A 24,176-nucleotide genomic window follows, 5' to 3' on the forward strand; every position below is an offset into this window, starting at 1 on the left:
ACAAAAGTGATCAACCCAGCTTCCATGGAAAATCAAAAGGCAGTTCAGATTGTGATTTTGGTCGTCTTATATTGGCTTGACCCAGTCAGTAAAATTAAATGGTGTTCCGGAGGACCATTCCCACAATCCATCTATTACGTCATTTCTTCCTCCAATCCAAAAATCTTTTAATTTGAAAATTGATATTAACGATGTCATCTTTCTTGAAATTTGAATAAAGGAATCCTCGACGTTTTATTATCACAGACGTAAAATGATACTAATTTCTTTATCTTCAACTACTAAAGCAAAGTGTTAAAAGACCTCGATGATATGGCCAATGTTAATTGTATTTAAAAAAAAAGCTGTCTGGCTATATATAGCTAGCAAATGATAATATTTAAATGATTTATTTTATAATAAATGAATGCATTCAACGGGACATCACGAATAGTTCATAATTGACAAAGAACACGTTTTGCTTCCGGAAACCTCAAATTTAATTCGGATCAAAATCTGAAATAGGATGTACACAATCGGAATATGTAATAAAGATAATGTGATTACATTGAATTCCAATCAGTGGTGTAGGAGAGGATACGGAAAATAGATGGAGCACTCTCTGTGTGATGGAAAGAATAACAGATACGTTTGTCACGCGTGGAGGCTTACCCTACTGGTGCACCTGTTCTAGCTCAATTTTTTTAGTGGACTCCGGGTTGCTCATTTTCCTTCGTTCCCTTGTACCTGCTATGTTGGTTATTTTATGTTCATTGTTGTGTGTGTCTATTTTCCTTATCTAGCCGTTATCTTTGAAAATTATCTCTCGATATCCGCTCGAATATTGGTTCCCTTATGATTATTTACTCTATGATTACTCTATCAGTTTATAACCCCTTTTTGTGTTGGTGTATATCAATTACCTGTTTTGAGACCGTTTGCTATGTTTACAACGAAATCGTTCTCTGCTTTAGTAGTAATTTCAGCTAAAGTGCTGTCATGCTCTCTACACGAACTCTGTAATAAGTAAAGAAAAGTCAAACTTCCAAAGTTGAATTATCAGTGAGAACATAGAAAAATCATATATCATATGAGAGATTACTACTTGAAACACATATACAGCATACGGAATTAACAATATTTACATCATATGAGAGATTACTACTTGAACAGCATACGGAATTAACAATATTTATATGATTGACATTCTTAAATTTGGAAACCACTGGGTTGATGATACTGCTGGTGGGCCAGAGGTCCCTGAGAACAGTGCCCTGGTTTGAACCGCCCCGAACTAGACAAAATTAAACAATGATGCTTTATTCCTTGTATTAAACAAACGAAGTAGCACACAATCTATAAAATACATTTGTATACTGTTTGTGAATAATGTATTTTGGGATCTTGATATTCTTAAGTATGTGGTTCTAATGCTGCTGATGTTAGGTTACCACTGACACACGTGTGCAGCAAACAGAATTTTTTAATACTTATATGACTGGTATTTGTACATTTACCAAATCGATTATGTACAATAATCCATTCGTATTATACTGACAGAAAATGCAAAAAAGTTCCTTGTCAAAGTCTAAATTTCAAGGTCTTCTGTTATGTATGCAACATACAATGACGAAACAGGTCATTTTGTAATGAGACGTAATTTGTTCCTTTTTGGAGTTTCGATTGTTGGTCGAATAACATGCATGTCTATACTAAACAGGACAAACTATGCATACATTTGAAAAAAATGTAACAATAAGGAACGTGTTATATCTTTAATAATTGGCTAGGAATTTAACGATTCCGTATTGATTATTAGTATCTTTTAATCCTGTCTTAATTTGTACGTATGGAAAGATCTAGAATTTTCATACAATAGTGGGGAACCGAAAATATTAAGTACCAGTCCATATAAAATACAAACACTGTCCATATTAAAGTGATTAATGATGAAAAAAAAACTCCCCCAAACAATCAATGCTTTTTTTCATTCTACATATGCTATATTTTTACGTAACAGTTCTGCTTTCCCTATTAAGATCTGTACTCTTGAAAACATCATACATTTATCTCCCACTTAAACCAACCAAATCGAACAAAATCAAGAAGGATGACTCTTGCAAAGTGCTAATTTCATGTACAATCTACTAGTATATAAATTTTATCTCAAAAGCGCAACACCAAAATGGAAACTATGACTTTTTATGTGGTCTGTAACTGATTCTGAATAAGAAATGAAAGTAAATTCAGTGGGGTTTTGACACGCACGAATCACATCCTGTCTGATTTTTATCAAAAAAAAAAATTAAAAAAAATAAAAAACAAACAAAAAACAAAAAAAACAAAAACAAAACAAAACAGAAACAAAAATGTCGGCCAAAGAAATTTGAGTAAAATAAATTCGATATTAGCTATTCATTCGGAGACCAATGACAGACCTGTAGAACACATCCACGATAGAACATATCTGATTCATTTTTCTCACCAAAGAGACTAAGATCTATTTGCTCAAATGAACGATAAAGCTATTGGGATTAAGATCATTTATTCAATAAATCTCATCGTATGAAATGAGAGATCAGATAACAAAAAACAAAAAAAAATGAAAACTGAAAATGTTGAATAAATGACAAATTAAGCGAAGGTGGAGGCTATAAAATATGCAATAGAACCCTAATTGTCTGGAAGAGACTGGAAGTAAATTAGGATGTACACCTGATTACAGAATGTCTGTACTCACTAACCGGTTGGTCTACTACCAACTTACCGCGTCCGTTCGATTTACCTTAAATGAGATAATTGCACAAACATATAAATATAAAGGTCTGAAAAATTCCCAACGATGTTAGAACTGTCAAATTTGCGATGCAAATTTTTGGTCGTTCCCTCTGGGGGACTCGAACTCGTACCGCTGTGACATCTATGGCAACACCGCCTGCACAAAGTCCAGCGCCCTAGACCACTCGGCCAGCTGGGCTATATATATATATATGAAACTGACCAAGATTACCTAATTTGGGCATGCATTACGAAACACATGTCACAGTTCTAAACAGTTTGGTGATTAAGCGGCATTTTAGCTATGGAGATATTGACTAAGATGTTTAAGGAGTTTTTCCCAGCCAAAAACTTAACTTTTATTTACAACAAATGAATATTCTGTGTAGTTGAATAATTTCAAAAATACTTTCACTTGAAAGTTTTATCCTCTCATCATTGCATTCTATTTAATACCGCATTGATAAAACCTAGGCAGTAGTCAATAGGAAAAGTCTAAAAGGAAAGTCGGTATATTAAATATCAGGAAAAAGTTGGAAAACCATTACATGGTTCTGACTTGGAACAGGCATTTCAAAATGAAAGGTGGGTTAAACCAGGTTTTATGTAAGACTCCTTGATGGTTTGGTTTTTATGTTTTGTTACTTTACTTACTGCAGCTAGAAACCAGTTTTCTTTCGATGTGTTGATAAACAAATAACACGAACCAGCATAATGTAACAATCCAAGATGACATTCTCCAGCTGCATGTGCTTAAAAAGATAATAAAATAATATACAAGATACGATATTCATGGTCTGTTGTGTTGTCTTTCAACCTTTCATCGATTCTATTGTCAAAGAAAAATGAAGTGTTTCTATCATTTCTTACATTTATACAAATTTACATCGTTTCTTGATCTTATTGATCTACAGCTTGTTGTGTTTAAGAAGTTGTCGATGTAAAAATCAGGCAGGTCATATGATATGAGTTGCACAAGGTATATTATAACCCACTGAATACTTGTGTTTCAATGTAATGTATTTACCATATGTATGACACAAAGTATTAGATTCGATTTGATTTGACAGTACATGACTCAAAAAATGATTTTAAAGTTCCCTAACAAAGCAATCAAATTTTGTTCAAGAGTTATCTCCTTTTTTCAATGAATTTCACTGCTTGACTTGACTTTTTATGAGCAACTCGGCGGGTGTTTCTAGAAAAGCAGAGGACGCTTATCCTACCGGTACACCTGGTCCATGCTCCCAGTTTTTAGTGGAGTCCGAGTTGCTCATTTACTTTTGTTACTTTGTATGTATGATTTTAGTTACTTTATGTTCTTTGTTGTGTATGTCTGTTTTCCATGTCTGGTCTTTGTCCCTGGATTACATTCTCTTGATTACCGCTATAACCTTGGTTCTCTTGATTACTTTTTCTATATAATTTATTTCTCTTTTATCGTTGCAGTTAATCCAACATTCAACTTTGGAAAAGGATGCATTTGTGATACGAAATGGGTGAAATGTTTTGAAAACAAAATTTGTCATGTGCTACCCACTGCCTGGTTTTTGGATGGACATCCTCTTAAACATAAGAAATTGAAACAATAGAACTTAGTCTCTGTGGTCATTTAAAATGATGTTTCTATTTAATATCACTTAAGCAAACATTTAAAGAATGCAGGAGATAATTTATCTTGGGTTGGGAAATTGATATATTTTTCATTCATAGTAATCAAACATTAGATGAATTTAGCAACATGTGGCCTTTCCAGTTCAGTAACATAAACCTAATACCTCCGTTAGCATGTAAATATAAGGAAAAAAAAATGAATTTAATCCTTCAATTTCAAATTGAAAAAAAATATCGTAGTGTTCTTTTTAATTTCATTTTGTACTTACATATCAGATTTTTTACAAAAATGAAAAAGATAAGTGATTTTCTTGTGAATTTCATTCTGCTTTATCACCAAGTACACATAGTTTTAACTATTTCATGCTGAGTACCTTTGGTACAGTTTTTATCAATGTAGATAAACAATAGGAACCTATACAAAGAAACAATATAAAATCCTATCCGTTGGATTGATTTCGCTTTATTATTGTTTAATATAAATAACATAAAAGGAATTAAAAGAATACTGATGATCATCCAGGATAGTTGAGAAATATTTATTCATTTAAAAAAAAAAGATTAAATTGAATTGTAATATCCCCGCCATTTTTATTTTCAATTTGAGAAATTTTAATAGAAACCTGGTAACCATGGTAATCTTCAAGAAAACGGACATTTCAGTCTTTTTTTACAAGACTTGTCAATAATACTCATAATCATTTTAAGTAAGCAGATGAAAACTGTTCCTGCAAAAGAAGTAAAAAAAAACGACACAAAAGAAGCAAGGTCACAACTTCAGGGTCTTTTTCGTAATTTATTTTTATAAACGTACATTTTTGTCGTGACCTTAACCTTTATTGTTGCCACAAAATATATTTTTTATTGTATTATAGGAACATCCAGATTATGCATTTACATTTTGGTCACTTGATGAAAACATAATATTATATGAAGATTAAAAGTTTGGGATAGAGTAATCAAGGGAACCAATATTCTAGCGGAAACCAAAAGAATGAAATCCAGTGACAAAGACCAGACAGGAAAATAGACACACACAACAAAAGCATTAAATAACCAAAATAATACACACAAAGTAACAAAAGCAAATGAGCAACTCGGACTCCACTAAAAACTGGGAGCATGGACCAGATGCACCGGTAGGGTAAGCGTCCTCTGTTTTTATAGAAACACCCGCCGTGTTGCTCATAAAAAGTCAAGTCCGGAGTAGACAAACGAGGAAAGGAAAGCTATGACCCGTTGAATAAATCAGTTTTCATGGTGCAGATGGATACACCATAACGATTCACGAGTTCATGATGACGACCATAGAAATTCTGTAGTGATGACTTCAATCTTGTAGCATCATAATCCTGTTCCAGAAGCCTATTTGTTACAGTTCTAGCGCGATACAAAAATTCTGCGTAGTTACGGCAAGCTCTGGCATAACGGATGAGTTGTGATATGAACACTCCATACGCAGGTGCTGAAGAGATGTTGCCACAGATGAAAGGAAATTTGACAATTTTGAATGAAAAGTCATACATTTGTCGTGAAGTTTGGTCAATAGTTTTCCTGTACCATCGATTTCTAAATGTAGGTCAAGATATAAGGCAGTTTCTGTAGTATCCTTTATCTCAAGTTCTTTGGGGTAGATGCGATGTATCAAATCCCCGAAATTAGGATTGTTTTAAGATAATACGTCATCTATATAGCGGAAACTGAGATTAAAGGATCTAGCCAAACGATATTCTTTCTTTCGGATCAGATCAGCTATTAAGTCAGCCTCATAAGAGTGAAGGAATAGGTCAGCAAGTAAAGGAGCACAATTTGTTCCCATTGGAATGCCGACCGTTTGTTGAAAAACACGTCCACCACACCGGACAAATATGTTAAAAATTCCAGAAATGATGATGGAAACAATACATAAAAACATTTAAAAAAATCATATTTTCGATTTTTGCCAGGGCAACCATATTCAACATCATTTTTCGCAAAGAGAAAAATAACACATGACTATTTTTCTCTTATATAAAAGAGTAAAGTTTATATTTTGTAACATTTAAAGAAATTACATTTCTATTAACTAAAAATAGCATTCATATAATGCCAAAATAGCATTCATATAATACAAAAATTTCATTTTTTAAGGTACTTTTAGACTCTTTTTAAACATGAGTTTTAACAGAAGTCTTATAACATGACAAATAACTGTATATAATGTTGATCTTAATGAATGCAAAACAAAATTAATAAGTAAATTCAGTTATAGTTTCCATGGAAACAACATAACTATAAATGGCATAAAACTACCTTTCCAGCAGAACAGTGAATTTTCTTTGATAGTGTGTTACTAAAATAAAATTTGTTACTGTTTTACACGTCTAAATGCTTGAACGACTTCAAACAGTATAAATAAGCATGTTTTTCATTTTTTTTCCTTTTCTTTTGGTCCTTTCAGAGAATTGCTCTTAACACTTTCAGTACTAGATTTTTATTTTTGGCGCAGAAACGTAAAAATCAAAGCATGAAAAAGTTTAGAACAACATTTTTCATTAAACCGTCATTGTTGATACCAAGCAAGCAATTGTACGATGAAAATCTATCAGTTCGACCCGTTTGGTTTTGTCCCAAAGCTATCAATAGCCGTCAAATACGGACATAACAAGCTAGTACTTTTTTACTTTAGATGACAGAACAAGAAATTATGGTTAAAATACTGTTTCCCATTGTTTCAACCTTTAAATAAATCAAAATAGTCCTGATATAAATATTTCATAAATTTTGAAATACTAATAATCTTATTGATCGGTTGGAAAGATTTTTAATGACTGTTGTTTGACTCAATGACTTGATATTTCAAATGCGAAAACGGAGAAATGATTTTTCATTTAAAAAAATCAAATAAAATTTTGATAACTAAACCGACAACATGCATCAAAATGAACTCCGAAAAAAAATTGAATTATAACAACAAAAAATTATCCCTCACTTTGAATAAATGAATTGTAGACCGGTTACAATGTATCTTTTCTTTTATTAGAATTCCTTTACATTTGTTCAGCTCTATCCAATTTAAACTATGGAAATGTAATGTCCAATTAAGTATAAAAAAAAACAAAACTAGCAGTAGTTTTTCTGGGTATGGTACTTTGTAAAGCAGTTAGGTAGACTTAAATGTTTTCCACAATGCCCGCAGCCTGTTTTTCATGTAAGAGACATGACATTTTGATTTGATTTGAAAGGTTGTTGGCATATGTCTCTAAACTAATTTGAGTTCTGGTAAGTTAACTGTTGTCCCTCCCCCTCCTCGACGAACCAGATAATAGCCTTTTTATGAACATAGAAGATAAATTCAAAAATGTGATGGTGAATGTGTGATTGCGACTTAAAGTAAAAAGTCAGAAAACATTGAATTTTATCATTTCTAATACCCGGAAGGAAACTTTCTTTGGCCATTTCAATGTTTTATGATTATAGCTGTAGTACTATATATATTGGTCAGCTTTATCCTCATGTCCTTCTGTATAATCAAAGATTACCCTAATAGAAACAACATCTTTCCTAGAACATGTACCATTTTCGTTGACTAAACGACTTGCATGTCCTACATTGCCACCTTGTATTGTGGAGATGACTGAGGCATTTCTTTTATTTTTCCATATTGTGGCTAATATAGGTCTCTTTTGCCCGAATTGAGTTGATGTTGGAGGTTTCTTTTACACAATGTATCATTCTGCAAACCTGCATTGTTTTGACATACAGTGCCACATGCACCAGTACCATAGTTTTCCCACAATTTAGTGAACAGACAGGGAAAAGTAAAAACAATTATCAGAGTACACATGATAGCCCTGGTCTCTTAGTCTTCCATTAACAATGCAGTTCTTAATTTCCTTCGGTTCTTACAGGTTTGCCTGGGTATATATCAATATATTGTATGTAACTGTTATCATCATTTACCAGCATCTATATCTTAACACCCTATTAGTTAGGTTTGGAGGGTATGTACTATTTCAGGGATGTATGACCTTTAAAGGACACCACACATTCATCAAATGTGAGATTTCTCCTTAGAATACACTGGGAACAAAAACATTTTAAATGATTTACCACTGACCTAATCATAGCTAGAAGTACCTATTAACTCAGCTGCATGATCAGAAAAGTGTAGATATCTTAAAATTTGTGCGTGTCTTACGGCTGATTGTTAAAGAAAAGATGAAAGTTGACATAAAAGGACAAGTATAACTTGGCGTTAGGTTTTTGGGTTATACCCCTTTGGTATGTTAGACCAAGGAAATATTTTATTTCTAGCGGGGTTGGTGTAATCCATGACATTTAAAATCTCTTGGCATGTTTATTATTTGGTAATTGGCGTAACTGTTTTTTTCTATCAAATTTTGTAGAAACCTATCATCAATAAAGAGCTGCCAAGAGTATCTTTTATTGGGTCCATTGTAATCTCGGGGTCAGTTATTCCCCTAGGTGTAAGTATATGTAACAGACCCCTTTTTAGAACATCAAAGTTTGAATGCCAACAATAAGCAGAGTTACCTCATTCATTGATATATTGATAGGTACATCATTTTCAAGTTCATTTTCAGGGGTTTTATCTGAATCTGAATCATCACCTATACTTTGTTCATTTAGAACATTTCTCAACCTTTTTTGCTGCTATGACTTCCCTTTGAACATTTACAATATCAGATTCGCTTAAACCTTCAAATTCACTTTCGGATTCGTTTGAAGGCATGTTAAATATCAGAGCAGACGACATTGGAACTTGCCTAACATAAATATTAGTATCTCATTACCGAACTCGAAGTCAATATCATTTCCGTAAAACCTTACTGTTAAATTATATTAGAGTAGAAATACAAACATTATAATCTACTCTTCAATTTTCGTCCAAATTGACCATAAAAAATTACAATTAAAGCCTTAAACCTTCATTTATTATGTTTCTTTTTTTCTAGTCCCCATTTTGCACGATCAAATGATATTTGCAAAATCCGATCTAATTTATGCATAAAATCAAGTCTTGTAAACAGCTTTTTGGATGATGACGGCAAACAATACAAATCGCTAAATATCTTTAATTCAGATTTATTCATATTAATATGCCTGAATAGAACATGCCTTTTTAATTTATTTTCAAGTTTTGTTTACTGCTGCACTGATTTTTACCTTTTTGTAAATGTGAATTATTCTTACTACTCTTCTGTCAATGTTAATTATTGGTATTTCATGGCGCCACTTTTGTCTCTTGATTATTGCATTTATTGGTATCGCAACATATTCTATGATTTCACCAAGAATAATCGGATTATGAAAAAAAATCGAGCTTTGACAATTTGGATTAGAAAGAGATTATCATGACGAAACTATCATTTACCCTCTAAATACATAGACAAATATGATACCTTATAGTAGATAATATTGCTATTTAGAAAGATATAGGGTGCAACATGACCATTCGCGGATTATCACTCTGATGATTGGTATTTATCAATACATGATAGGTTATAATCCTGGACATTTTTTTAAAATCATAATTCTTTGATTACATATAATACGTGAATGATGTGGCACTAAGTAGTGTATTTCTTGAACAACGAGTGTAATCCATATGAAATCATCATATAACAATGAGATTCGATTTCAACTTTTCTTTTTCTGAAAGCAGTTCGCGCAATAAACAATATGCACATGGAAAATTTATGTTATTTTTCAATAGACAAAATTTTTATCATAGCCAATTCTTAAGAGTTCGATAATGATACCCTTGATTTGTTAGAAATGTACGTTATATGATTAACGTACCGTGCTGATTCATTGTTGTAAAATCCCTACTGAATAGCTTTGATAGTTCTTAATGACGTTGGTAAATAACACAAATTAATAAACACCAACTTCACTGAAATCGTGATCAAATGCACTGTTTGTGCTACAATTAAACACTTCTACTATTTTAAAAGTAATGTATTTGTAAAACATATAGTTAAAACATATTTATTTAGAACAATTGTGTCTTCCTTTTATATTTTGCATTTTTTTTTTTTTTGGATATCTTCCTTATTCTTTTTAAATTTTATTTGCATGACTTTATACATATTTCATTAGTCTAATTAATTAGTATTGTCATTTTAACTATATTGAATTTAGAAGCATACATTCTTCAGTTTCCGCTATATAGACGACGTATTATCTTTAAACAATCCTAATTTCGGGGATTTGATACATCGCATTTATCCCAAAGAACTTGAGATAAAGGATGCTACAGACACTGTGAAGTCGACCTCATATCTTGACCTACACTCAGAAATCGATGGTAAAAGAAAAATATTGACCAAACTTTACGACAAACGTGATGACTTTTCATTCATAATTGTCAACTTTCCTTTGATCTGTGGCAACATCCCTTCAGCACCTGCGTATGGAGTGTTCATATCACAACTCATACGTTATACCAGAGCTTGCTGAAACTACGCAAACTTTTTGTATCGCGCTAGAACTCTAACAAATAGGCTGCTGGAACAGGATTATGATGCTGCAAGATTGAAGTCATCACTACAGAAGTTTTATGGTCGTCATCATAAACTCGTGAATCTTTATGGTGTATCCATCAGCACCATGGAAACTGATTTATTCAACGGGTCATAGTTTTCCTTTCCTCGTTTGTCTACCCCGGACTTGTTTTTTATGAGCAACTCGGCGGGTGTTTCTAGAAAAGCAGAGGACGCTTGCCCTACCGGTACACCTGGTCCATGCTCCCAGTTTTTGCTCGTTTACTTTTGTTACTTTGTATGTATTATTTTAATTACATTTCTTTATGTTCTTTGTTGTGATTTTCTGTTTTCCATGTCTGGTCTTTGTCCCCGGATTACATTCATTTGCTTTCCGCTAGAATCTTTGTTCTCTTGATTACTCCTTCATCCATAAGAAACCATGTATTAGTCACGTAGATTTCTAACAAAATAGATACATATCAATTGATTACTTTCGGCATCCAACGGTTTACTAAAATATTGTCTATCAGAAATTCGGTATCATTAAATAGACATCTGCATCATCAATGACACTGTATCATTTAACTTTTATATAATATTAATCCTTTAACTGAATATATATATGGTTACTCAATTCATGAAACTTGTATAAGACGGAAACAAGCTAGCATGGACGGTTTGTATCTTTTATATTATTTTGATTATTCCTATCATAAAGTATATATTAGGGAATATTTCAAACATTAAGTTCTCTTTTTTCATGGTTTATAGTTTGTTCAATCATTGTATAACCACTCTAAAGACGCATTGACGCAAAGATAGAAAATATATGGAAAACTAAGATGCTTCAGTAAACAGAAATTAACATTTGGTTTTTCGTATAACCCATGCTCATAGGAGATAAACATTGTATAGAATGCACTGTAGAATTCAAAATTAAGGGATATAACTCTGTAAATGACACTCAAATATAATAGAATCTATTGGATTTTTCATGGTGATTATCTCTTAAAAGCAGGTAGATTTGAATGAATAATTACACATTTCATAATATAGACACGTAAAACAACTTAATTACAAAAATAAAAAATATGTAGCCTATTTTTGGGTGTATCACATTTTTCAGATTTTGCATGATTCTTACAAAGACAGCTATTTACATCGTGCGAGGAACAAGTTCCGCCCACTCGTTAAATCTATGCGTTCTTCGGATTCGTGATAATATTTTGGTTATTCACGATAACCAATTGATTATCCCACTTATTATATAGATTTCCTCGATTATTCGTTGCTATTTACAAAATTAACTTCAAATTTTTAAAATTTTGTGAATGGCTGATTGATTTCAAAGTTGTGACGTTTCGGCGGGAGAAAGTCCGAAATTGTAATTACCGAATTTATTTTACAGTGTGAATTATCGCAATTTATTTCGATGGGAACATTCGATAAAACACTGCTATCTATATAATAAATAATGTAGTTTCCCAATTTATTTTTGTTGGAATTAGAAATTTTCAATTGAATTGATATGGTAAAGTCTAAATACACAATAAAAAAGGTTTACAAGAATTTTAAAAAGTAGACATAATATGTACTTTAGTAAATGGGATAGTGGTACCATTCGGCCGGACCCATGCCATTATAATTTCATTAAAACCATCATTAACATCTCTTAACATTTTACGTTTAATATGTAAACGACGCAAGATGTAATTTCATGGACTAGATTTCTTAAACTCTACAAGAATCCATAAAAACAACGCTACATAGCTGGATCTGCTAACTGTACTAACAAACCTTTTTCAATACTTTTAACTTCTATACTCATAGCTGTCTAAGAGGGTCTCCAGTCCTACCACAACTCTTGTTACTCCTGTAGTGGTATTAATTCAATGTGGATCATGAAAAATTCTAAAAATCTTCTGGAAACCCTCAATGCAAGATTAGTATCGGAATACAAAAGCATTAAAACCTATGATTTTTCAATTCTTTATACTTGTATTAACCATACTCAGTTAAAATACCGACTCAAAAACATTATACATCGTTGTTACTCCGAAAAAGCCATTGTGCTTAAATACAAACATGTAGTTCTTAGTAGAGATTCATTATACTTTGTAAAAAATAATCCCGAATCATCTTCAAAATAAACCGAAGAAACTGTTATCAAAATACTGAAATTTTTTATCGACAACATATTTGTCATGTGTGGTGGACGCATTTTTCAGTGTGCACTATACAGTTACATTAAGGCGCACTGTTTCGCACACCAAGTTACCCCGTCAAATGTTGTAAAACTTAAAATTAAAAGTTTGAAATGTGGTGGATATATTGTTTAAATGTAGTTAAGCATTTATACATAGACAGATGTAATATATGTAATATATGTAATGATAAACAGGTAAATTTTAAATGAAGAATGGTATCCGGATCGTTAGCATCAGATGGCTGATTTTCAGAATACCTAATTTCGCACGATCTTTTTGAATTAAAATTGTGAGAAAATGAATCAAAAATGGTCTTATTATTTTTACCCTTTTCCAAGGACGATGATTGTGATTTACCGTCTATGTACTGGATTCCTAAACTTCACAAGAATCCATACAAACAACGTTTCATAGCTGGATCTGCAAAATGTACCACCAAACCTCTTTCAAAACTTTTAACTTCTAGACTCACAACTGTCAAAGAGAGTCTGCAGTCCTACCACAACACTTGTTACTCCCGTAGTGGTATTAATTCAATGTGGATCCCGAAAAATTCGGAAGATCTTTTGGAGACAATCAGTTCAAGACTATTATCAGAATATAATAGCATTAAAACCTATGATTTTTCAACATTTTATACTTCTATTCCCCATACTCAGTTAAAATCCCGACTTAAAAACATTATACATCGTTGTTTTTCCAAAAAAGATGGAACATCTAGATACAAATATATAGTTCTTGGTAGAGATTAATCATACTTTGTAAGAAATAATTCCAAATCATCTTCCAAATATACAGAGGAAGATGTTTACAAAATGCTGGAATTTTTAATCGACAACATATTTGTCCAGTGTGGTGGACGTGTTTTTCAACAAACGGTCGGCATTCCAATGGGAACAAATTGTGCTCCTTTACTTGCTGACCTATTTCTTCACTCTTAGGAGGCTGACTTTATAGCTGATTTGATCAGAAAGAAAGAATATCGTTTGGCTAGATCCTTCAATCTCAGTTTCTGCTATATAGATGAGGTATTATCTTTAAACAATCCTAATTTCGGGGATTTGATACATCGCATCTACCCAAAAGAACTTGAGATAAAGGATACTACAGACACTGTGAAGTCAGCCTCATATCTTGACCTACACTTAGAAATCGATGGTAAAGGAAAACTATTGACCAAACTTTACGACAAACGTGATGACTTTTCATTCAGAATTGTCAACCTTCCTTTTGTCTTTGGCAACATTCCGTCGGCTCCTGCGTATTCATACGTTATGCCAGAGCTTGCCGAAACTACGCAGACTTTTTGTATCGCGCTAGAACTCTAACAAATAGGCTTCTAGAACAGGGTTATGTTGCACCTGGTCCATGCTCCCCGTTTTTAGTGGAGTCTGAATTGCTCATTTGCTTTTGTTACTTTGTATATATGATTTTAGTTACTTTATGTTCTTTGTTGTGTATGTCTTTTTTCCATGTCTGGTCTTTGTCCCTGGATTACATTCTTTTGATTACCGCTATAACCTTGGTTCCCTTGATTACTTTTCCACCTACTCCATGCATGCTTTCATCCTGTGGTAGTGTCTACGTGCCTGGTATTTTATAAATCATTATTAGTCTGTTAGTTTTGGAAAGGTACACCTGTTTGTACTAAAACTCAGTAATATTTTTTTCAGTATGTTACCATGGCTACTGGATTTTATAACAATAATCACTTAATTACTTATAAATGACTTGAACCTCCATACACCAAGGAATTAAAAAATATGCACTTTTTTATGACAAAACACTGGAAATTTTTGTTCAGACAGCCTAAAAACAGCTTTGGAACACAATGAGACCAAATTTTCAGAAATGACCTAACTGTATTGTACAACAAACGGTCGGTATTCCTATGGGAACAAATTGTGCTCCTCTACTTTCTGACCTATTTCTTCACTCCTATGAGGCTGACCTTATAGCTGATCTGATCCGAAAGAAAGAACTTCGTTTAGAGATATCCTTTAGTCTCAGTTTCCGCTATGTACATGAAGTATTGTCTACCCCCAAAGAACTTAAGAAAAAGGATACTACAGACACTGTGACATCAGCCTCATATCTTGACCTACACTTAGAGATCGATGGTAGAGGAAAACTATTTACCAAACTTTAGGACAAACGTATTGACTTTTCATTTCGTATTGTCAACTTTCTTTTCATTTGTGGCAACATTCCTTCAGCTCCTGCGTATGTAGTGTCGTTTTCATATTATAACTCGTACGGTATGCCAGAGCTTGCCGTAACTACGCAGAATTTTTGTATCGCACTAGACCACTTACAATTAGGATTCTGGAACAGGGTTATGTTGCTTCAAGATTGAAGTCATCACTGCAGAACTTTAATGGTCGTCATCATGAACCAGTGTATCATTACGGTGTATCGATGTACACCAAGAAAACTGATTTGTACAACGTTTCAAGGATTTCCTTTCCTCTTCGTCTTCCCTGGACTTTACTTTTTATAAACAACTCGGCGGACGCTTCTAGAAAAGCAGAGGACGCTTATCCTACCGGTGCACCTGGTCCATGCTCCCAGTTGTTGGTGGAGCCCGAGTTGCTCATTTACAGATGTTACTTTGTATGTATTAGTTTAATTACATGTATTTATGTTCTTTTTTGTGATTGTCTGTTTCCATGTCTGGTCTTTGTCCCCGGATTACATTCTATTGATTTCCGCTAGAATCTTTGTTCCCTTGAATACTTTTTCAAAATGATAACAATTACTTTTGTTTTAATTTTCATATCACTAGCTTATATTTGAAGTATTTTCGAATGACAAGCTTTCATTTAAAATATTTTCTAACGATAATTTACAAATAAAACTTTTTAGAAAGTTATGTTTATTCCGTAAAATACTGCCAGCCTACAAAAAAGTTGCGTACCAATAAACGATAGAATCACAATGTCATTTAATGAGAAATGACGCAAAACATGATTTACATAGAAAGGGAGCTAACTCAAAACGTAGGAACTAATTCCTTTGTTAAAATTGTAATCTCGTTTCACGAAATTCTTTACATCTGAATAAGCGTTCTTGACAGATGCCTATAAGCCATAAGTGACAACTGTAGGCGAGGGATTGTTGCCAAATACGAGAGCCATGCGGTGATCTACTTAACTTACGTTATGTCACTGTCAGCGTTCCATCTGAAATGCAGGGAATTTTGGTAATTGTCAACATTTTGCAAGTCTAAAAATGTTGAACCTCTGCAATTAAAGCATTAGTCTATCTCCGAATCAAAGAAGAATTCCAAATAAAATGTTAGAAAGATTTGGACCCTGGTACAGTACCTATTTCACCGAGTTTCTGTTGTAGACGGTTACTGTATCAAACGCCACTCGAACACTACCTTTTTGGGGGGAGATAATTAGAGAAGATGGGAATATACCATCATTCCTATTAAACTGAAATTGGTGGTGATACTTCTGTGTTACCATTCTCTATCACTCATTGTATAACATGCTCCTGTCCCAAAAATTCGATTTCTAGGTGCGATTAAACGACTTAGGTCGTTTCATAGCGATTAATTGTTCTCTACGATTTGTTATTTCTCCAGAATAGGCATCAGAGCATTCCATCGACCACCAGATTCCTTAACCATACCAGTATTCATAATTTCATGTAAAACATCTTCTGTTAAGGCATCAACATTTTTATCTCAGTCTTATGTACGAATATGTCTGTGTGTAGATGCAAGTTGTCGTGATGGAGTAGTTCGACCGTTTGTCAAATACTGGTAACTATACGGTAATTTGAGGTAAAACGTCCTGATACTCAATATAAAATAAAAAATAAAATATACTAATTTTCGATCTGTCTCAGCCAAATATGTGGGAAGTTTGAAGTTGCAAAAGAGCGCTTGCTCTGATCATCAGTCAGTGTGTACACTTATTTAGTAGTGCCAGCCATCTTTTGTGTAGACATTAACAAGAACAATCTTTAAACATGATTTAGTTGTTACTCTCGCACTTTCAAATGTACTTAAGTAAACTTATTGTCGATACGAAGCTGCTCCCTATTTTCCTAGCTCTATTTTCTATTGAACAGCCATCCAAATATAATGCAGTTATCGCAAAGTTTTTTTATATTTATATATTATTATTATTTTTTTTTTCAAAAACAATCAGTACATGGTTACATGTTATATGCATACATAGTAACAAAAAATACTATTATGATATACAAACAAATATACATGTATTCTAGATGACATGCTTTGCCCTAGTTTATCATACTAAAAAGAAAGTTGCTTGCAATGAAAGTTGTTTATTAAAACACCTAGCATTATACATGTAATGTTAAATCTTCAGTAATACCAGATTACATACATTATTATTAACTCCACATGTAATGTTTCCAAATAAAAATATCTTTTTGTTGAAAGATATGGTTATATTATTTGGTAGTAACCATACACCTAGGTTATGTAACAAATTTTGAACTACATTACAGTTCCATAATAAATGTTCTATCGTTTCTGGTTTTTCTTCACGGAAAGTATGATTTGGATTTTCTACTACTCAAAAAAATATTGGTGGTTAAGATATAATGGTTAATATGATATTGTAACCACTGCAGTATATTATTCTTTGCCATCAAGAATGGCAACTTAAAACAATCTTTCCATTCCAATTCTGCACAAATTAAAATTCTTCCATAGGAATTCTTTACGTGCATGCATGGGCTTTGAGCTGAAGCTTAAACTATGACATTTAGCACATGATTATTTCCATATAAAGGGCACACATTTGTTCAATTTTCCCTTCTTTTTTAAAGTGGTTGAACAAGCAGGGTTTTTGTATGCTACTGATTTCTGATCTTTTTTTTGTGTCTTGGTTCAATTTGGCGATTCAATGTAAAAACTGTGTACATACCCTAGGAGGTAAAACTTGTCGTTGTTTGGCTTTTGGTGGATGACTCTCATTGACAGTCATACCACATATTCTATTTTCATAATTAACGGTGGATCAACGATTTGATTCTCTGTTTCATACCTGGTTCGTCTCTGTTGTCCATTTTAGGTACTTAAGTCGTTATCTGATTTATGCCAGTTGAAGAATCGTAAATTCTGAATAGATTCCTGTAAGTTTCGCTTTCCTTTACAGTTTCAATATGGAAACAATATCGACCATGTCTTCCTTTCTGGTCTTTGAAAAGAATTTGGTTTTTGTCTTAATGCACTTTCGTTTACCATGGGCTTGATCTTATGAACAACTTGGCGGGTGTTTCTAGAAAAGCATAGGACGCTTACTCTACCGGTGAACCTGGTCCATGCTCCCAGTTTTAAGTGAAGCCCGAGTTACTCATTTACTTCTGTTACTATGTATGTATTATTTTGTTGTTTTCTGTACTTTGTTGTGTGTGTCTGTTTTCATTGTCTGATCTTTGTCCCTGGATTACATACTTTTGATTTCGGCTAGAATCTTGGTTCCTTTAATTACTTTTTCAACAACTTGCAAAACCTGTCATTGGGTCTACTCCAAAATTTTGTCATACCCTTGTTCGGGGTTTGTAGCAGTCGATGCCAGAATGGTTAGTGACTCTTTTTAAGCTTTCTGACTCTAACCTCTTCACCAACAGATCTCTTCATCACATTCTTGAAGCTTGTTTTACAAGCAAGAAAACACTTCGGTGAAACTTCACTCTGTAAAGGTTCTATATGTTGGTTTTCATCTTTAAATGTAGTATTGAATAAGGAAGCATCAGTGTAAAAAACAGAACATGTTACTTGATTATCACTGCAACCAGAGTGTTGATATAGATTAACAGAAGCTGTTCGTTTCTCTGAATTATCTACAGCAGAAATTATTGAGATAGCGTTAATTTGGTCTGATTCGCAAAACGCCCTCATTTCGACCTCCGCTTCATCTATCTTATATCTTACAGTAATGATGTAAGGACTGGTGTGTATTTTAACTTGTTTCTATATCAAGTTGCTTCTACCTTTTGCATATTTGGCTCTGCTTTATGTCGCTTTAAGTATCATTTGTTGTAACACACTTGATGTAGTTGACGATGACTTGTTGAATTTGAAAGAGTATTGTCTTTGTTGAGATAGTTCTAAAAATATACCTTTAAAGGCTTCTAGATGCTCGATATAATCTACATTTAACTGTTGTTATCCATGATATTATATATACATAACATGATTGATACACTTTCTTCTTTGGATCTTTTTCATTATTTCTCATGTTGTGTTGCGAATGTTCTAAACTTCTTAATGCTATCTCTTCTGTTGCTCTACCAATGAGCTTCTGTGACGCCAACTGTCTTTTGGCATCAACGTTCTTTGATTAGAAAAAAAGTGTCAAAAAATGGACTAAATTCTACCCTGAAAATACATTATGAATATCGGAGCTAAGTTTGCTTTCAAGACTAATTGCTCAATGAAATATTGTAGAATAATATCCATATTCCCTTGATTGATTCGAATTTGCCACTTAAGTTTCTACCATTCACTTCAAAAAGTTTTCTTCCTTCATCTGTCAAGTGACGAACGACCTTGATTGACGATTGGTAATGTTGAATGGTGAAGAACGTCAAGTTTGATCTCATGCAAGTTTTTTTTACTTTAATAATACAACAAACAAAGTCATCTTAAGCGTTATTTACCTCATGGAAGGGTACAAAACTGAAATTACAAAGATTAACATTCATAAGCACACAAAACCTGCCTTCAAAATGACATTCGAATTTAAAATGATCATAGCAGAAATGCTTAGCCATACTCATTAGCATGTGAACGATCTAAAAAAAAAAGCAATGACTGCAAATGTTATAGAGTGACAGTACAACTCAGTATATTTGATAAAACATATTGCCCCCACATCGCTTAGTATTTTTTGAGTTTATGAGTGTGTATTTTTGTTTTTATTAATAAGTAAATGCTATTTTTTTCCAATGCGTTTTTGGCCTTTCTTTTTGTCGTAATTTTTATCTCATTTTAGACTGTGTTTTTCATTGATTTCACTTTCTTTTATTTGTAGGCAAAAGAGACTTATCCCCTGATGAATTGCAAGCAATATTACTGCAAGGGATTTTATCAGGAAAGGCTACAAAAGAAGTGTATATAAATCCAAGAGATTTTTATCCCCAACGGTTACTGATATTTATTGTTTATGTACAACCATTCATCAGCATTTTTTCCTTTATGTTGTTATGCTTATTGCATTATCTCCTCTGGGGAAAGAACTTTTATCATAGATATGGTTTCATGTCGTTGTATTCAACTTTTGAGGTGACACTTCTTTTTTCAGAAAGCCTAATCAATGCAGTGATTTTTTTTGGCGGTAAAGACTATATAGAGTTTCACTGGTGTTACCCTTACCTTGCTTTCACATTCACTGTGCCATCTGCTTTGTACTTCTGTTGTCAATGGTTACGAGTTGCCCAGGCAACGCAAAGAGTTTTAGTTGTGTACTTACCAATGACATATCAGCGGTATTTTAACAGGCAAAACGTTGTAATTGGGATTATATTTGTATTAATCGTTGCTTTCTCGGTGTCAACAGTCAGTATTTGGATTCTAAATCCCAAAGAGAGACTTATTATTGATACATTAAACAAAAAGATGGTTTCAGTTTGTATAGCAGACATTGTACAAACGAATAACGATACGAATGTGATAAATGTGGCAATTTCCATTTTCATTATGATATCAAGTGATGCAATACCAATTGTATCAATGTCTGTTTTGTGTTTATTGTTGTCGAGAAAAATCAAAAAACAAAACCTGTTTAGACGACAATTCCAGACGAACAGAGAAAACCTTATTGAAAGAGACAGAATGATAATAGTCGTAACTATAACAACTTTTCTCGCGGTTATCGCCTCTATTCCCAGAATTATAGAACCTTTATTAGGAATCAATAGTGATGTATACTTTACGTCTGTTGATTCACTGGAAGTTTTAGCTATTGTCGATAAAGCTATCAGAGTTGTATCTGTACCAACAACTTTTATTCTATTCGGGTCTTTGTCGGCAGAGTTTAGAAATACTTGCAAGAAATTTATAGTATGTAATAAATAATAATAATAAAAAATTGCAGCGTAGGACAATATTTGTGCAAAAAACTTCTATATGAATGAACTTACAAAGGCCTTTGCAGATCATCTACGAAAAAATGAACACATATTTATGAGTCTGATTCGGCGACGATACGATCGATCCAATAATCGTCCGAACTAGACGTGAAAACGCCTCTAAGGCAGTTTAGAATTTTTATACGAATAAACATTTTTTACTTTTAATTTCAAATTTAAATTTAACTGATGACAACCATATTAAGAAGAAACTCATTGTAGTAAATCGACAGCAACTCAATATAACACATTTCGTTATGCTGTTCACATCTATCATTTACCTACTATGTTCATGATCATCAGACATAATCCAGCACTGATAAGTTGTATTCAGCATGTCAAAAGAGCAACGCTACCTTGTTTAATATAAATAATGAAGTCTAAGTAAGTGTAACTGCAACTTTGGTAAATGTAATATGGTATACAATTCGAGTCAGACAAGTCCTACTGGCGGATAAGTCGTTATAAAACCTCATGAGACCTTATAATATGAAACACGACTATAAATACTAATTACTTTTTACTTACGAAGCGATTCACACATGACATGGGCATTTGATTTAAGAATTGGACAGGAAAGAAAATTATCCGAAATACATTGTAGTAAAATCAAATGTTCATATCAAAATTTACTGCAGTACATAGGACAAATTTTCACAAACTACTTGATATCATGAAATAAACATATCATAACAATAAATCATGCAAAAATCATCTGACGTAGCATCACGACCTTACTTTAAGATTTCAAGGATAATGAGTAGTATCTCACTGTATCATAGTTTTTCCTTCTTTCATCTTCCGTACACATTGGACGTGGCATTTTGTGAGTATTCCGGAGAGTGTTTCTGGAATAAAAAGCAGAAGGCGCTTTAACTAGGTCCAAGATTACAGTTTTTGTGGAATCCGGGTGATGTTGTCTCGTTTACTTACTTTCGTTTGTATATACGTGCTATTTTGGCTATTTCATATCGTTTGTTTAGTCTCATTCTGATTAATCGTTAATTCCGGTTTATGTTCTTTTTGATTACCGATCGAATCCTGGTTCCTTTAATTTATTTATATGACAGTCACTATACGATTAGGTATACCAATAAGAACAAACTGTACTCCTTTACTCACAGATCTGCTTCTCAAATGTTGTGAGGTGTAAGTCATAGCAGATTTAGTTAACGAGTAATCAAGGGAACCAAGATTCTAGCCGAAATCAAAAGAATGTAATCCAGAGACAAAGACCAGACATGGAAAACATGGAGAACTGCCAAATTTGCGAATTAAATTGTTGGTCATTCCCTCCGTAGGACTCGAACGCGTACCCCTGTGACATCTATGGCAACACCGCCCTTTGACAGTAGATATATAATGAGCAACATTTTCAGTCAACAAATGACCTTCTTCAGTGCCTTAAATAAACTGAGTGTGTATGAAACCTAACTGAAGATGAAACATTATTATTAGCTAAGGGTCTCAATTTCTGCCCAGTTCCCGGTCCTGTACACGAAACCATCCTGACCGAGGAACTTGACAACTTCGCCAGGTGTTTGAGGATATAAGAGTACTTTAGCTCAAAAGAGAGTGAGGGACAAAATGAGAGTGATTCAGTAGATGAAAATAACTATCGGTTTATAAAGAAAAGTGAGTGGGTCCCTAAAAAGAGCAAAAATTTAACTTTGGAATCATTTATTGATAATGTTAAATCTGACATAATAAGAAATGTAAGGGTCAACATAGAGAGTCACGATAATTTAACAATAGGGGAACGTGCTGCAATTCAAGGTCTAAGGACCAATGACAATATCATAATAAAACCTGCAGACAAAGGCAGCGCTGTAGTGAGCATGAACAAATCCGCCTACATTAATGAGTCCAAGCGTCAACTTAAAGATGACCGGTTTTATATCAAATTAACAACAGACCCCACTCAATCCATTGCGGAAGAAATAAAAACTGAGTTAAACAGAATGTACGAAAATAACCACATTGGCGTTCAAACTCTTGAATATCTCAAACCTGAAAATTCTAAACCTCTGCTAATGGCCATCCAACAGAGAAAATTTCGGAATTTTTGGACTTTCATCTATGTTGAAAAGCTTCCATTATTTATAAAAGATACGACTAATTACTAACAGAAGATTCAGGCTCTGAATCCCCTTCCACCAAACACCACTCTGGTCACTATGGACGTCACATCTCTCTATACCAACATTCCTCACTCTGATGGTATCGAGGCTTGTAGAGAAGTATGGGACTCTCGGTAGGTCAAAGTTCCACCTACTGACTGCCTAGTCACTTTACTCATAATGGTTTTAAAAAAAGAACAATTTTACTTTTAATGGAGACCATTATTTACAAATAAATGGCTATGGGTACCAAAATGGCTCCGTCTTATGCCAATATTTTCATGGGAAAATTTGAAAAAGAACTACTTGAATCCTCCATAGAAAAGCCTCTGTCCTGGTATAGATTTGTTGACGACGTGGATATGAAGTTAACATATGACAAAGAAGAACTAAACAATTTTATCGCACGTGCCAACAATCAACATCTTTCAATTAAGTTCAATCACGAAACATCTGCTACTAACATCTGATTTCTCGATACCTCCAGCACCTTATGGGGGAGAGCTATCCACGGACCTATACTCCAAACCAACTGACACACATCAATATCTTATGCCTAAGAGCTGTCATCCATCGCACCTGACTAAGAGTATACTATTCAGTCAAGCTCTTAGGCTAAGGCGCATTTGTTCAAATGACGAATCCTTAAAAAAACGTTTAGGTCAACTGAAGAACAATTTAAGAAGAAGGGGATATAGATACAAGACCATAAAAGAAGGTTTTAAAAAAATCATAATATCCCAAGAAGTAGTCTGTTACAGTACAAGGCAAAGAAAAAAGAACCCCTTGTGTTCTAACATACCACCCTGCGTTATAAAAAACGACAAACTAATGTCTCACCCCTATGTTCCATTTTTAGTAACGGCGGC

General features: G+C 33.4%; 1 protein-coding gene across 1 annotated transcript; it reads right to left on the reverse strand.

The window, feature by feature from the left end:
- Position 1: 1 nt before the first annotated feature.
- LOC148611074 (galactose-specific lectin nattectin-like) lies at positions 2-18,121 on the reverse strand. The gene is made up of 4 exons (XM_088595211.1): positions 18,100-18,121; positions 3,412-3,509; positions 903-996; positions 2-164 (listed from the first exon to the last, which is right to left on the reverse strand). Exons 1-4 carry the CDS (start codon positions 18,119-18,121, stop codon positions 67-69), a joined length of 312 nt encoding a protein of 103 aa, XP_088451337.1. The 3' UTR covers positions 2-66.
- Between the last annotated feature and the right edge of the window lie 6,055 nt (positions 18,122-24,176).

Source organism: Perna viridis, chromosome 7 (genome assembly GCF_037379345.1).
Source record: "Perna viridis isolate PV_CMFRI_1.1 ecotype Kerala chromosome 7, ASM3737934v1, whole genome shotgun sequence".
Lineage (NCBI taxonomy): Eukaryota > Metazoa > Mollusca > Bivalvia > Mytilida > Mytilidae > Perna > Perna viridis.